The following is a 14,707-nucleotide window of genomic DNA, read 5'->3' as shown; positions in this document are numbered from 1 at the left end:
TCCCAGCTACTCGGGAGGCTGAGGCTGGAGAACAGTGTGAACCTGAAAGGTTGAGCTTGCAGTGAGCTGAGATTGCACAACTGCACTCTAGCCTGGGTGACAGAGCAAGACTCTGCCTCAAAAAAATAAAAAATAAAAAAATAATAATTGAGTTTAGGGCATTTGGCCAAAGCAGGATCAGAAAGAAAACCACGCCATAAAAACGAAGGGGAAAACGGCATTTGCACCGGGAGTAGAAGCTCACACAGTATGAAAAGGGCACCCATGTTTTAGGATAGAGAGGAACACTCGTCATGGGTATTGAAGCTATAATGTGGAGAGAAGGGTGTCCCCACATAAACATACAGGATGTGGAACACCCTCCTCCCACTAGTGCAGATGTCACAGCTGGAGCAGGGCAAGCTGGGCATTCAAATGGGTAAACCACTGGTGCTAGAGTCAGAGCCCAGGCAGGATGAAGAGATCACCCATGCACTAGTCAAAGTTCATGTTGGGCTAGCAAGGGGTATAAGGGTTAATGCAGGTGTGTGGGCAATAAGAGGGAAGTTCTTTGCAAGTGGAGTATAAGTAGCAAGGACAGCAAGACATTGGTGTGACACAGAGGAGCCAAGATACCATGGGGAAAGTACTACAATTTTTTTTTTTTAAGGATACTAGAATAAATTCGGTGACTTTTGATTGAAAGTATATCCGTGCAAATTCATGATTTTATATAGATATATGTAAAAAGATAGAGGGATAGATGATTTGTAGAGAGGAGAGACATAGATAGATAGATAGATAGATAGATAGATAGATAGATAGATAGATAGATAAACATTTCTAGATAAATTTTCCCTAGAAGCAATGACACATCAGTCCAAAAAAGCACATTAAATGCATGGATCTTGTTTTTTTTCTGTACACCAATTTCTATTAAAGGAGTCAGTATTCCTTAGAGAAATGGCTGGTGTCAGGTCTAAAATAGGTGAAGTTAAAGATGAGGCTGCACAATCTAGTGCCAGAAACTAAGGAAGTGCTCAGAGAATGATGGAGTAAACACAGCAGATATTAGGAGCTAGTATAAGTGGGGCTCCCATTATACAAGTCTGGGAAGTATTGACTATGAAAATAAATAATGATGGTAGCAGAATATAACCCATTGAAGCAAGTATGAATCTATGAGTCCGTATGCTGATTGGGAGGGGATATTCATGAAATATCAAGGACTTCTCCACAAATTCTTATCACTGTCAAAGAGAACAACAGTGAAGGTCCAGGGAGAAGCCTGGCAGACACCCCCTTCAGCAGGAGTCAGACTGAACCTCGTCAGTCACTAGGCAGCTGGAAACTGTACACCTCTGGACAGGATGCAGTGAGAGCACATCTATTCTGGATATTCCTGCCACCGGGCCCCTAGCAGAATTCAATTATGAAGAAAATCAACCAAATCCAAACTGAGAGACAGCCTATGCAGAAACTGTTGTGCAGTCTTCAAAAGGGATACAGTCATGAAGTCCAAGGAAAGACTGGAGAACTCTACCAGGCTGAAGGACACTAAAGAGATACCAGCCAGGAAAGACAACACATGAATTATTTTGTTACAAAAGATATTATGGGGACAATAAACAAAACTTGAAATGGACCTGAGGGCTAGATGGGGTCATGTATTAGTGCTGATTTCCTGAATCCACAGTTGTATTGGGTTATGTAAGAGAGTATCTTATCTGTGAAAATACATAGCAAAGTCTTCGAGGACAGAGCTGTGAGGTCATCAGCACACTCTCAGATGGTTTAGAGGGTGGGAAAGTGGTACATTACACTACACGTACAACTTTTCTGTAGGTGTGAAATTGTTTCAATTAAAAAAAATTAAAATGATTGTTCTTAAGAGCATGCCCAAATGTGTTCTGAAGCAGTGTGTAATAGTGCTAAGCCATCCCTCTTACAATCATAAGCGCAAGAAATATAATGTAGATTCTCAAAGATAAATGTGTGTGGCTCACAGACAAATTATTATCCAAAGTCGAGGGTCTCTTTAGTGCCTGTTGACTAAACAAGCGTCTTCTTCTTGGTTTGGAACCCTCCATGGTCGACGCTCTTCTGCCATGCAGTCCTGTTTCTCTCAGCTCATCAGCATGGAAATTCTACCTGAGGAGGCCAACACTGATATAAAATAAAATACAGTTTGTTTCTCTAACCAAACAGGATGACCCTGAAACTGGAGCCTGAATTCGGATAAGCCTATAGCCATGAATAGCATAGAGTTCCTGAGGATCAATGCCCTCCAAAGTCGTTTGAAGACCAAGATCATATCATGAGGAATTTTCTCTGAGTTTCAGGGAAGACAGGGAGGAAGGAAGGATGAGGCTGGAGACAAAGCCAGCCCTGGTGAGAGTGTATCAAGGCCAGGAAGTTCTCAACAACCTGCTGGATCATGAAGGGGCCCTGTGGACACTGACAGAGCATCATGGTTGGAGGCCTTCAATCTCGTATTTCAATGGGTCTATCAGAGTGTCTCAGTAATCATGCATCAACCAGGGCCACATTCACATCCAACAAGAGGGGCCCTTTGCTCTGGGTTCTAGAAGTGAAGGCCCCTCACCTAGCTGTCCTCTAGCCATTCCTGCAGAGAGATTGGGCCAAGGCAGAGCCAATTTTCTTCCTCTGTGTCACACTGTGGGTATCTGGGACCCTGAAATTTCAAATTCAAGTGCTCTAAGCCTGACTTCCAGGGACTACCATGGACTCATCCTTGGGTCTGTTCTCTTGACAGTGGCTACACATCAGGTGTTCATTCCCTAGGTGAATGATGTGGAAAGGGGCAAACAGGATGGCATGTGGATGTGTGTGAAGTGTCTTTATATGTGAGCAGAGACTTTGTGTGTTGTGGGACAGAGCAAGAAATGAGGAAATGGTAGTGAGGGCCCCAATGCTACTCCAGATTAGGCCCTGCTACCCTCATACTACCAATAATGAAGAATCCCAGAGAGTGCAAAATTCTGAATTCAGACATTGTCTCCAGAAATTCAATGTGTTTTCAAAATAGATTAGCATGGACCAGATTTACCACCCTGCCTGGATTAACTAAAACACAGCACAAAATAGATAAAACAATTATTGTCAAGTGATTGAATGTTGGAAATTAAGGCCAATTATCCCAGAGAGTTGGAAACTGGAAGTGAGGTTTAAATTGATCCAACTCACACCCTGCATAGAGTTTCCAGAGCATTAATTATGTGGGGAAAGGAAATCCGTGAAGAGCTCTGTAGTATCCCTGAAGAGAGGGAGAAGAGCCAGTAGTCCAGAAAGGTGGAGACAGACAAACAGTGAAGGGAGCCCAGGCTATCCCCAGAGAGAGCCCAGGCTATCTCCAGAGGCCTCCCTCAGTATTCCACAGAGCGCTGATGAGTGCGTGCACATGGAGAACCTACCAAATTCAGCACAGGCCCAGTGTCCTCAGTGTCCCAGGTCAGACCAGGGCAGCACAGACTTGCTGCAGAGAACCTGTTTCTTCCTACACTCACTATTGTTATAAAAGTTATTTTTGGAACAGTTGTCAAAATTTAAAATGGCCTTGGCAGCTAGATGAAATAATGTATTTTATGGTTGTATTGGGAGCACGTAGGAGACTATCCTTGTTTGTAGGGAATACATAATAAAGTCTTAGAGGGTGGGGTTATCAGATCTTCAAGTCACTCTTAGGTAGATATGAGAGTAAAAATCCTTTGTTCTATACTAAAAACATCACTGTCCGTATGAGATTGTTTTCTTTTATAAATGAAAAAAAAACATTTTATTAGAAGCATGTTTCATGTAATCAAAAGTATATTTTAATAACCTTAAGCCATTGTTATTACTAGTATAGAATCAAGCAATTATCTGCAGATGTATAAAGATGATAAAATGATTCCTCAGTGCACATACCCCCTCCCAAACCCACCATGATCCAGAGCTATATGTCTCTCTAACACCCTAAAAGGGACTAAAAGGGCTGGAGTTCAATCTTGGTTTCCAGACCCCTATATTCTACCGTCTTTTATGGCATTGGGTATTCTTATGCCCAGTTCATCAGAATAAAGAGCTGACTAGTGATGCCAGATCTGAATATGTAAACAAAATTCTATTTCTTCATCAAACTATAGGAGCCTGGGTTAGGATAAACAAATTCTGAATCGATCCAGGCTCCGATGCTCAATTGTTCCAAAATAGGAAGACCAAGATCATATCCATCAGTAACGCTCTGAGCTGCACCCCCCAGCAGCATGTTTGTGGGATCTCTGGCCCAGCTGCCCTGGAGCCTGGCTTTCTGCAGAGCAGGTGACTGGGAGCCCCTGGGGAAAGTCCAGGTCAGTGAATTCTCTCTTCTTGCGAGGGTGGCTGCTGCTCAGTGAATGTGCCTGCCGTGTACCATCAATGCCACTTTCCTCTTTTACTCTTTAGCAGTGAGTGGGGGCATCATCCTTACCCAGACCTAAGCCTCCTTGTCTCACATGTAGAAGAGACAGTCTCCATATCCTGTGAAGCCGACACCAAGGTACATGGAGAAATAGTTTGAATTAGGATAAAACTTGGACACTGATTTGAACCCCTATATCTCACATGGTTGCCTTTGTTCAGGGCATCCTAGCCTGGTTCAGCATCAGGGGAAGTGGAACTAATTATATCAGCATCAGTGGAGTAGACCCCAGGAATCCGGGGAGTATGCCTCATGCAGGAGTAAGAGTGGCCAGAGCTTGGCGGTGCATCCCGTGTGCAGTCTTCCTGCTGCTTCTCCTGGGGCCTGAATTTCAAGAGGTCTTGCTACCAAACAGTCTGTCAGGGTCCAAGTTCAGAGAGATAAAGCTCTGGATTGAAGTACACATTCTATTTTTTATTCTGTGTGCATGTAGTAGTCACTTTTGCTACCCTGGACCTTTCCCCTTCACTGTACTTATGTTGACTCCGCATGGCTATGTCCCCTGCTACTCTCTCTGAAGCTGGGAAGGCAGCTCTGTGTGCACACATGGCAGAGCTCAGGGCCTGGAATGAGCATTCCCTAGGACAACCTTCAATCAGTGACGACAGGAAGGTGTATACATACCCCAGCTTCTTCACCTCTTGGGTGGAATAACCCAGAGGCATTTTCCATGTGTTTCCATGTGGGCTTGGGTCCCAGGTGTCTTCACTGGTAGCTCCTTGCTGACGAATCTTTCACTGTCTCTTCTCTCTTCCTCGTACACTTCCTTGTTTCCTCCCAGTGTTTCCTGCACCTTGTACATAAGCTGCCTGCATGGAAATCCTTGTCACTGGGAGGCCCAACCTAAGACAGTGGACAGACTCTCACTCTTGGAGGGTATAGGTGGTCTGAATTCTTGCCAGATAACTCTTCTTTTTTGATGCACAAACAGGAAAATTCACAAAATTTAAGACATATTTAATTTCACTTTATTAACCTCTCAGATTAAATTAAAGTACTAAATCAAAGGAGGCTTTAAGAAATGACTATCACCATAAAGTACATATTAGAGCAGCAAAATCAGAATCCCCTAGAAATTAAAATCCACACATCAGGGATCCAAACTCTCGGGTTTCTTTCGGCTCTCTTGCCTCATAAATCAGCTCTGTGTGTGTGTATGTGTGTGTGTGTGTGTGTGTGCGCGCGCGCGCGCGCGCGCGCGCGCCTGTGTGTGTTTTATTCTGCTTTGGGGAGGATAGTTGTGGGGATGATGAGAGTTATTGTTGAAATGAAAAATACATCCCACCAAAGAAATCCATGTCCTAATATCTGGAACTTTTGAATGTTACCTTACATTATAAAAGTAACTAGGCACATGTGACTAAGTGAGGAATTTTGAGATCAGGAGAGTATCTTGGATATTCTGGGTGAGGCCAGCAGAGTCACAAGGGTCCTTATAATATGTAAGGAGGAGGGTCACAGTCAGACAGGAGCTGGGACAATGGAGAGGAATGCTGGAGTGATGGAGGAAGGGGACATGGAGCAAGGAAGGTGGGGCATCTTGAAGATGAAAATAAGGAAATCAGATTATACTCCCTGGATCCTCCAGAAGACATAGACCCTACTGACTCCTTGATTTTAGCTCAGTGATAATTCTCACCTCCACTACTATAAGATAATAAATTTGTGCTGTTTGAAGCCAGTAAGACATTGGTAATTTGTTACAGCAACAATACAAAATTAATGCAAAGGGAAGTCATGTCTTTCATCTCTCTGAGTGTGTGGTTGTCCTCTATTCTCACAAATATTTCTACTCTCCAATCATTTATTGTCAATTTTGACAAGAGACAGAGAACATTTTACTGTGAGGAGATAGCTCCAGAATTCTTCTTAGGAAGAAAATCTCTTGACTAAATCCTTTCAATTAGCTTTTGCACAATCTGGCTATCTGAGAGTCGAGGGATGACTGTCACAGCACGCGAGAAGAGGGGGGCGGCTACAGGTTTGTTTATTTCCACATTAGGAGGACAAATTAGATATACAGGACATAATCTGAGAAGAAGGATTGAATCAGAGAGATGAGGATGGCAGAGAAGATAAAGAAGTGGTCAGAGCCATGCAAGATGTGCCTCTGCCCCCAAAGCTGAAAGTCATTTAGTTTTTGAGAAACTGCAGAAGGGCCTGAGTTTTAAGTTTAGGGTCAGCGTAGTGAGGGTCAGAGGTAGAAGCAACAGGGGGCTTATGTGGGGAATTTCATACTATCCTTCTGGCTTTGTCTCTGATTTTATAGGTCATGAGCTTCTCTATGGAATGAATGTGGCCTTGTAACAGGAACATATTTAAGGTCAGAAGCCCTGGGTTTGAAACTCAGCCTCTGCAATTGCTGATCATGTGACTTTGGGCCATCAACTCACCCCAGCACTCTAATGAGCCATTCCTTCCTATGTGCACTGGGGCCCTGCAAATATCATGGCACATCATACCGGTTCACCAGATGATGTGCCATGAAATACACACACACACACACACACACACACACACACACACACACACACGCTTATTAGAGAGATATATACATGTATATATTAGGGAATACCTAGTACCCCTTTTATGCACCCTTGGATAAGTCAGAATGAAGATGTCATGTAAGATATCCCTAGTCAGTGGTCATTTTCAATGAACAATTATCAACACTTACTCTATACCTAACAGATACTTCTCTATACACTGTGAAATTTCATGTACATACTTTCCACTATAAAATCTCCCACTAACCCATTTATAGCTAGCATTAGAAAATTGAACAAGGAGATTGCAAGCCATCATACTACCTTTAGTATGGATTTTCTTTCTTTCTTTTTTTTTTTTTTTTTCAGTTTAGATGGAGTCTCGCTCTGTTGCCCAGGCTGGAGTGCAGTGACATGATCTCAACTCACTGCAACCTCCTCCTGCCTCAGCTTACTGAGTAGCTAGGACTACAGCCACATGCCACCATGCCAAGCTAATTTTTTTGTACTTTTAGTAGAGACAAGGTTTCACCATGTTGGCCAGACTGGTCTGAAACTCCTGACCTCAGATGATCTGCCTGCCTCGGCCTCCCAAAGTGCTGGGATTCCAGGCATGGGCCACCAGGCCTGGCCAAGTATGGATTTTCTAACACAGTCACATTTGTATCAGAGTCCTTAGACTGCTATAACAAATTACCAAGACTGTAATGGTATAAAACAACAGAAGTGTAATCACTCATAGTTCTAGAGGCCAGAATTCCAGAATCAGTTTCACCAGGCCAAGATCAGGGAGTAATCAGGGCTGGGTCCTCTAGAGGCTCTGGGAGAGTCTGTTCTTGCCTCTTCCAGCTTCTGGTGGCTGCAACTTTCCTTGGCTCTGGCCACATCACTTCAGTATCTGTCTCTGCGATCACAGCGCCTTCTCCTCTTCTGTCTGTGTTCAATCTATTTCTACCTCACTCTTCCAAAGACACTTGTGATTGCATTTAGAGCTCACTTGGTTAATGCACGAGAATCTTTTCATTCCAAGACCCTTAATTTACAACTCCAAAGACACTTTTCCCACATAAGGTACATTTATAAGCTCCATAGAACAGAACCTGAGGATTATACTCAATACTAAACTCTCAGTGTTGGTCTTGTACACACATCACAAGTGTGAGCTCTCTCTCTCCTGCCAACCTTTTCTCTCCCCTTTTCCCATGATCATAAATCGCTTTGCTTCTTTAAGTGAATCCAGCATCACCTATGTCCAAGTTCAGAGTTCAGAGGGACACACACAGGATGGCCTTGCTCAGGGTTTGCTTAGAGACCTGCTCTGCCCCCCTTATCGTGCAGAAGGAAGGACACAGCCATAGGCAGCCCTTGGCCATCTGGGAGAAGCTGTCTCTAGAGAGGACAGTCATGGGCTAAGACCCTCCAGACCTGCGATTGTCTTCAGGGGCCTGTGGTCCTCAGCCCCCCCAGAGGGTATGGGTGGCCCCTGACTCCAGTAGGATCCACCGGGATCCTTATCAGAATATCTCACTTACAGAAGGCAGTGAGTGACATAACAACACAGAGGGACTCTGCAGAGTCAGCTGGATTGGGCACTCTGGGAGAGGCACTGGCCCCTGTGCTAGACAGAGCCTGGCTCCTCATGTAGCTTCCTGAGCACGTGGACTTGGATCTCTCAATACCACTTTACAAGCCTATTACCTGTTCCGAAGGTAATCAGTGTGATTCGTTAAGTTCTCAACTGTGATAGCTAGGAGTCAAATGAAAAAAAAGTGATATTTTTATTGCTAAGGTGATGACAAAGAAACAAGAAAATAACATGAAAGAAAAGGACCAAAACACTAGACTGAAGGATTTGGATAAGAGGTTTAGACTTTCAGTAGTGAAGCACCTGGGCCATCTCTGTTCAGAAAGATAATTAGGAAAGGGAAATATGCAGTAGAGGCAAAATCTTGGTTACTAGAAAAAAAAATCTAACAGGAAACAAGGAGTCTTCTTCCTAAACACCAGCAGGTGGAGGGGAAGTGTCAATGAAAATAAATAATGATGAAAAAAATAAAAAAAAAATTTTGATTTTTATTGCATGTACAGCACACTGTACTGGGAACACTGAAACTAACAGCAGTGGAGCCAAGGTTACTTGATCTCAAATTTTTCTCAAATCTGACCCCTTCCCCTACTTTCACCCCCGTTGCCTCACCCCCATGCATCCTCCATCATCTTCCACCTGGACCTCCATCATCATCTCTCAAAAGATTATCCAGCTTCTCTTCTGTCTCCTATTCCTTGATAAATCTTCTGCAGTCTTCGGTTCCTAAGGCTGTGGCCAAAGGTCTGAGTTCTAAATCTTTTCTTCCCACACCCACAGTCGTTCCATGACTCACTCTGACCTCCTCTATGTTTGGAATTCAGACCCACTCTCCAGCCACCCTACCCAGAATCCAGCACTAACTGCCTAAAGTTTTATTTATAAACGCTCCAAATGTAACCTCTGACAGGGAGCTGGTGAAATCGCTTCTTTGCAGCAAAAATGGAAAAGAAGGAGGGGAAACCTGCAAACATCATTTTGTTGTTGAGGAGATGCACACAACCCCTTGATTTTTTGCCATCTCCAGTTTTTTTTTTTTTTTTTAATCTGTTTCTTAACCACAGTTCTGTTGTTTATGATCTAGTGTGAGTGGTAAAGTGAAACAGAAAGTAAGGAAAGTGGGAAAATGCCGATTTCTCAATAATTCCAAGTATTATCACCAAGTATTAACTTGTGTAAAATAAACCCCAAGCTGGTCGCTTTCCACATGGATTCCACTTGTGTTGTCACTAAACTGCATCTATGTTCGGGTTGTTATGCTGACTGAATGTAATTGGCAAATGTGGGCAAGACAGGCAGGGTGGTGATGAGCCTGAAAACTTAAAAAGCTTTGACCATGTGGGACTGAGGTGCTGCTGAGACGCTCATGGGCCAGAGCCCTCAACAGCAAACCCTGCCCCTGACTTCTCCAACAGTCTCCTCTTCTGCAGACTCAGAGACCCTGCTGAGCTGCTCCCCAGACAAGTGAGCAGCTGGGACACCCCAGCAGGGAGGTTTCTGTATTGGTCTGTACCACTGTGGGAGGAAACGCTATAGCTTGCACGCAGTAATAAACCCCAACATCCTCCGCCTCCACTTTGCTGATTTTCAGTGTGAAATCAGTGCCTGACCCACTGCCACTGAACCTGTCTGGGACTCCAGAGGCTCTGTTGGAACCCCCATAAATCAGGAGCTGCGGAGACTGGCCTGGCTTCTGCAGGTACCAGTGCAAATAGGTGTTTCCATTACTATGCAGGAGGCTCTGACTAGACCTGCAGGAGATGGAGGCCGGCTCTCCAGGGGTGATGGGCAGGGAGAGTGGAGTCTGGGTCATCACAATATCCCCACTGGATCCTGAAATTATGAGAGAGAAGTGCAAGGTTATGTGAAAGCATAATGTGCAACTTTTGAGATTTGGCTTATGATGTTGATTTATAGCTAATGTTTTAGTTTTACAAACTTGTATTCATATCATAAAAACAAACTTTTTAAATGACCCCTTTATTAAATAGGCACAAGAGCTCTTTCATTTCTCAAGATATTATTCAGAGCACTGATTTTAGGAGGTTTCTATTGTCAGGGCAAAATATAAATTCCTCTCCCTGGATCATAGGCCACATTCCTTTAACACATGGTTAGAATAAACATGGGAATCAGTGGGGCCACCAGAGCTCACCCTCCAAACCTCTTCTCCTCCCTCAACTCCTTCCATCCTTACCAGGGAGCCAGAGCATCAGCAGCCCCAGGAACTGAGCAGGGAGCCTCATTGTGAGAAGGTGAACTGAGGAGTCCTGATCAGGCAAGGTTAGAGCTGAGCTTTTATCTCAGACTCACAAGGGAAGGTCCTTCCTAGAGGACAATATGCAAATGCCCTGGTGGGTGCAGTGGTGTGGAAAGAGCCACTGGGTGGGGGTGAAGGGGGGTAGATATGTCTTTTCTTTGAGCAATGTGATAGAAAGTGTCCTTTGGTGGGAAACTAAGAAAATCTAATTCATCAGTAGAGTAGGAAGAAGGACCTGAATTTGAAAGTTTCAATTCTGGGCAAGTAACATTTTATAGGAATGTCAGGGCTTCCAAATTCTTGTCAACTCTGAGTGTGAACCCGTGTCTCCCCCGGACCTGTATGTGGCACAGCCACAGCTATGAGACCACAGTTCAAAAGGAGATTCTCTATGTAGGAAAAGCAAGAACTGAATCCACAGTTTTAAGTCTCAGGGTCAGCAGTACTATGGATGACATTTTCCTAGGTTTTCATTGAAAGATGATCGCAGCTCAGGGATATGAATCTACCACACAGCGGATCGTTATAATAGGAGAACAACCTGAGTATTCTTCATTTGTCAGTGATGTGCTTAATATTGAATTTAGCAGCTCCTGTATAATGGCGCATGCATCAAATCATATCACAAGGACTGTCACTGTCCTGAAAAAAACAAAAATCCTGGGAGCGATTAAAAGAATAGTTACTAGTGCTATGTAATCTTCAATGATTTAATACAATGTCTGATTTACTTGGTAAGGAACACACACCAGAAAAACCAAACAGAGCTCTAGGTATTATTATTCCACACAAAGTTCCTCCTGATTATCTTCTGGGAAATGCACTGGCATAGATGTTTTAACATAGTTGGTGAAAAAAAAATTGAGTAAAAATGATATTGACCTTAAAATGTTGATCTTCATGGCAGTAACCTAAATTGAGAACATCAAATTGTAATGTGAAAGTAGGATCAGAATAAATGTATCATTTTTCACTATTTAAATTTGTATTTATTGTTTTCTTCGAGTACTTTTTGCAAATCTTATGTATTTGAGTGCTTTTTTTTTTTTTTTTTTTTTTTTTTGGGACCGAGTCTTGCTCTGTTACTCAGACTGTAGTGTAGTGGTGTAATCTCCACTCACAACAACCCCGACTCCCGGGCTCCCGGGTTCAAGCAGTTCTCATGTCTTTGGAGTCAATGGGACTACAGGCACTCTCCACCATGCCCAACTAATTTTTGTATTTTTAGTAGAGAAGAGGTTTCCACATGTTGGCCAGGCTGGTCTCGAACTCCTGGCCTCAAGCGATCTACCTGCCTTGGCCACCCAAAGGGCTGGGATTACAGGAGTGAGCCGCTGTGCCTGGCATTGACTTCTTCTTTGTGATGCTGATCAGATCAAATATGGTTCTTAGCCTTGAAAATGTCAAACTCCTAATTCATCATAATAGTTAAAAGGGTTAGAAACATCAGATACTGAAAAGAAAAATAAAAGTAAACACACAAAAGAAACACACAATCTAAAAGAGAACATTAAGGTACATCTTATCACTGGTATAAATGGATTAGTCTGAAAAGGTGTTAAATGAATAATCAGTTCCACCCACTATTCTATATAGAAACTTGCACTGTGGGAAAATGAATTACAGTAATAAATCTATCAGGCATGCTTTTACTATGAGTCAATTCTTCAAAATCTTAGTTTTACAAAGTATTCTTTACGGTGCTGAATTTCAGAGAGTACTGTTGCTTCCTTTGAAAATTAATGACAAAGCTTTAAAAAGGTTACCATTGGGATTGGTTGTTTTATCTCATAATCTCTTGTCATTACATATCTGAAAATGTAAAAGCTTGTAAAAAATTGTTTCAGTAATAAAAAGGCTCTGAAGTAACCCTATACTAAAGGCCTTGAAATTGCCCTATACTGTTAAACTTAAAGAATAATATTCTTCATTCTAAACAGGAATCTCTGTCCTGAATGTTAGTAGAGTATGCAGAGGCTTCAAACAGCAGACAAAGCTGGTCGCTCCACAGGCGACACAGATAAAAAGGTAGATGAACAGCCTCCATTTGATCCAGGTGTGGAGCGGGCCTCTGTATTTCTCTCATCTGGACCAGGATCACTTGAATGAGGAAGGACTCATATAGGTGGGGTTTACTACATGTCACTTGCCAGATGCTGTTAGTTTGGAGTCCATAAAATGGAAGACAAGTGTATTATTTGTATGACTTGAGAAGTCAGTGTCAGAAGTGGAATTGTGTCCATTACGCCAGAGTCAGTGTTTGTCGGGTGGACAGTGTGGATCTGTTCACAGAGAGTTTGAGAAATTGGGGTTCTGATCAAAGAGAAAGCGATGTCCGTCGGGTGGCAGTAGCACACATGACTGTTGGGTGAAGCTTTGAGAGATGTGCCCAAAGGAGTCCCTCACAGCAGGAGACTGTCTAGAATCAAAGATGTTGGGGTTGCTACTCAGAAAAGGTGGAGATCAAGGGAACTCCTAAGGTGAAGGAACATTGGAGAAAGGGCTTCTGTGTCTAGGGGTAGCCAGAGAACAGCTTAATCTGGGTCTGAGACATCCAGAGGGCAGGGGTGGTTTCCAATTTTCATAACCTGGGGCTTATCTTACCTACTGCTAACAGATGTGGATGGGGTTTTCTGTGATATGAAAAGCAAGCATTCTCTGAACGGCTAAAAATCTTCTTTGGGGCTGGGCGCAGTGACTCATGACTGTAATCCCAGTACTTTGGGAAAGTATGGCGGACAGATCACGAGGTCGGGAGATCGAGATCATCCTGGCTAACATGGTGAAACCCTGTTACCAAAAATACAAAAAATTAGGCAGGCTGTCGGGGGCTGGTGCCCATGGTCACACTCCACTTCAGCCTCTCCCACTCCGAGCACTCTGTGCTCTATGCAGGACTGAAGTTCTCTCTCTGCCCAGTCTACAGGGGGTTCTACCTGCCAACTCCAATGTCTGCGGGGGTCATAGGTTTTTCCACAGCTAGGATTATGGAGGTCTATGGCAAGTGTGGGATGCTCCATGCCTGTTTCACTTACCCCTTCCCTAGGGGCCACTAAGGGTCAGGAAGGAGTCCTGGTATTCAGAAACCTCACACAGAATTCCCAGCTTCCTCCCCTTCCAGCCCAGGATGTGTCCTCCCTGTTTCCACTTTAAAAGTCTTCTTCCCAAAGATCTGTCTGGAGTGTGCTGGTCCACTTGACGGTCTGGTTTCTCTCAGTGGGAGCAGCTCTTCCTGGTTACCTCTAGTCACCCATCATCAAAAACAGCCACCTTTTTCTTTTTTAATGTAATTTTTAGTAGCTTCTCTACCGTAGATCATTCCAGATACTCCGGAAAGTAACGAGTGTCCACACTTGAAATACTTTTCCGTAATTAAATAAGACGACAGGCCTGAGATCCTACAACTCACATCAGGAAAATACAACAGCAACCTAATTACTGACATATTGTATTCATTCTGCATTTCTGTTGTAGTAAATGAAGTAACTTTCTGTTCTCCATCTTCCAGTTTATGATTTTTTATTTTCTGAGTTCACTTTTGTAATTGCAAAAACTTCCTTTTCACAGAACAAATGGTAATTGAATCAAATTTAAGATATTTGGCATGAGGATTTTATATACGCAATGGGTCTACAAAGTCTATGAATAGTCAATCTAACATATTTACTGACTACTCTTAGCCATACTCCCCTGAGAGCAGCTTGCATAGAATGCGTTCTCGAACATGTTAATGAAAAGGGCAGTTAAGTGATAAAGGAGATAGTATGTTCGGAAAGTGAGAAAGTAATACTTTTCCCATGTTACCAAGTATTAACTTGAATAAACTCAACTTCGAGCTGTTTATTTCCAACATGTATTCCCCTTGAGTTGGCACTAATTTGTTCCATTGTCTGGTTGTTCTGCTGAATAAATGTACTTGACACATGTGTGCAAGACAG

The 14,707-nt window shown here is 43.1% G+C and overlaps 1 gene segment (V, D, J or C); it reads right to left on the bottom strand.

Moving 5' to 3' along the window:
• Nucleotides 1–9,926: 9,926 nt before the first annotated feature.
• On the bottom strand, nucleotides 9,927–10,781 carry LOC135966783 (immunoglobulin kappa variable 2-28-like). The segment is given in 2 exon segments: nucleotides 9,927–10,342; nucleotides 10,707–10,781. Coding segments are annotated over 2 exon segments (450 nt in total).
• Nucleotides 10,782–14,707: the final 3,926 nt, after the last annotated feature.

The sequence above is a fragment of the Macaca fascicularis genome, chromosome 13 (assembly GCF_037993035.2).
Source record: "Macaca fascicularis isolate 582-1 chromosome 13, T2T-MFA8v1.1".
In the NCBI taxonomy this organism is placed as follows: Eukaryota; Metazoa; Chordata; class Mammalia; order Primates; family Cercopithecidae; genus Macaca; species Macaca fascicularis.
The sequence above is the reverse complement of the archived record's forward strand: the minus strand, read 5'-3'. Positions and strand labels throughout refer to the sequence as shown.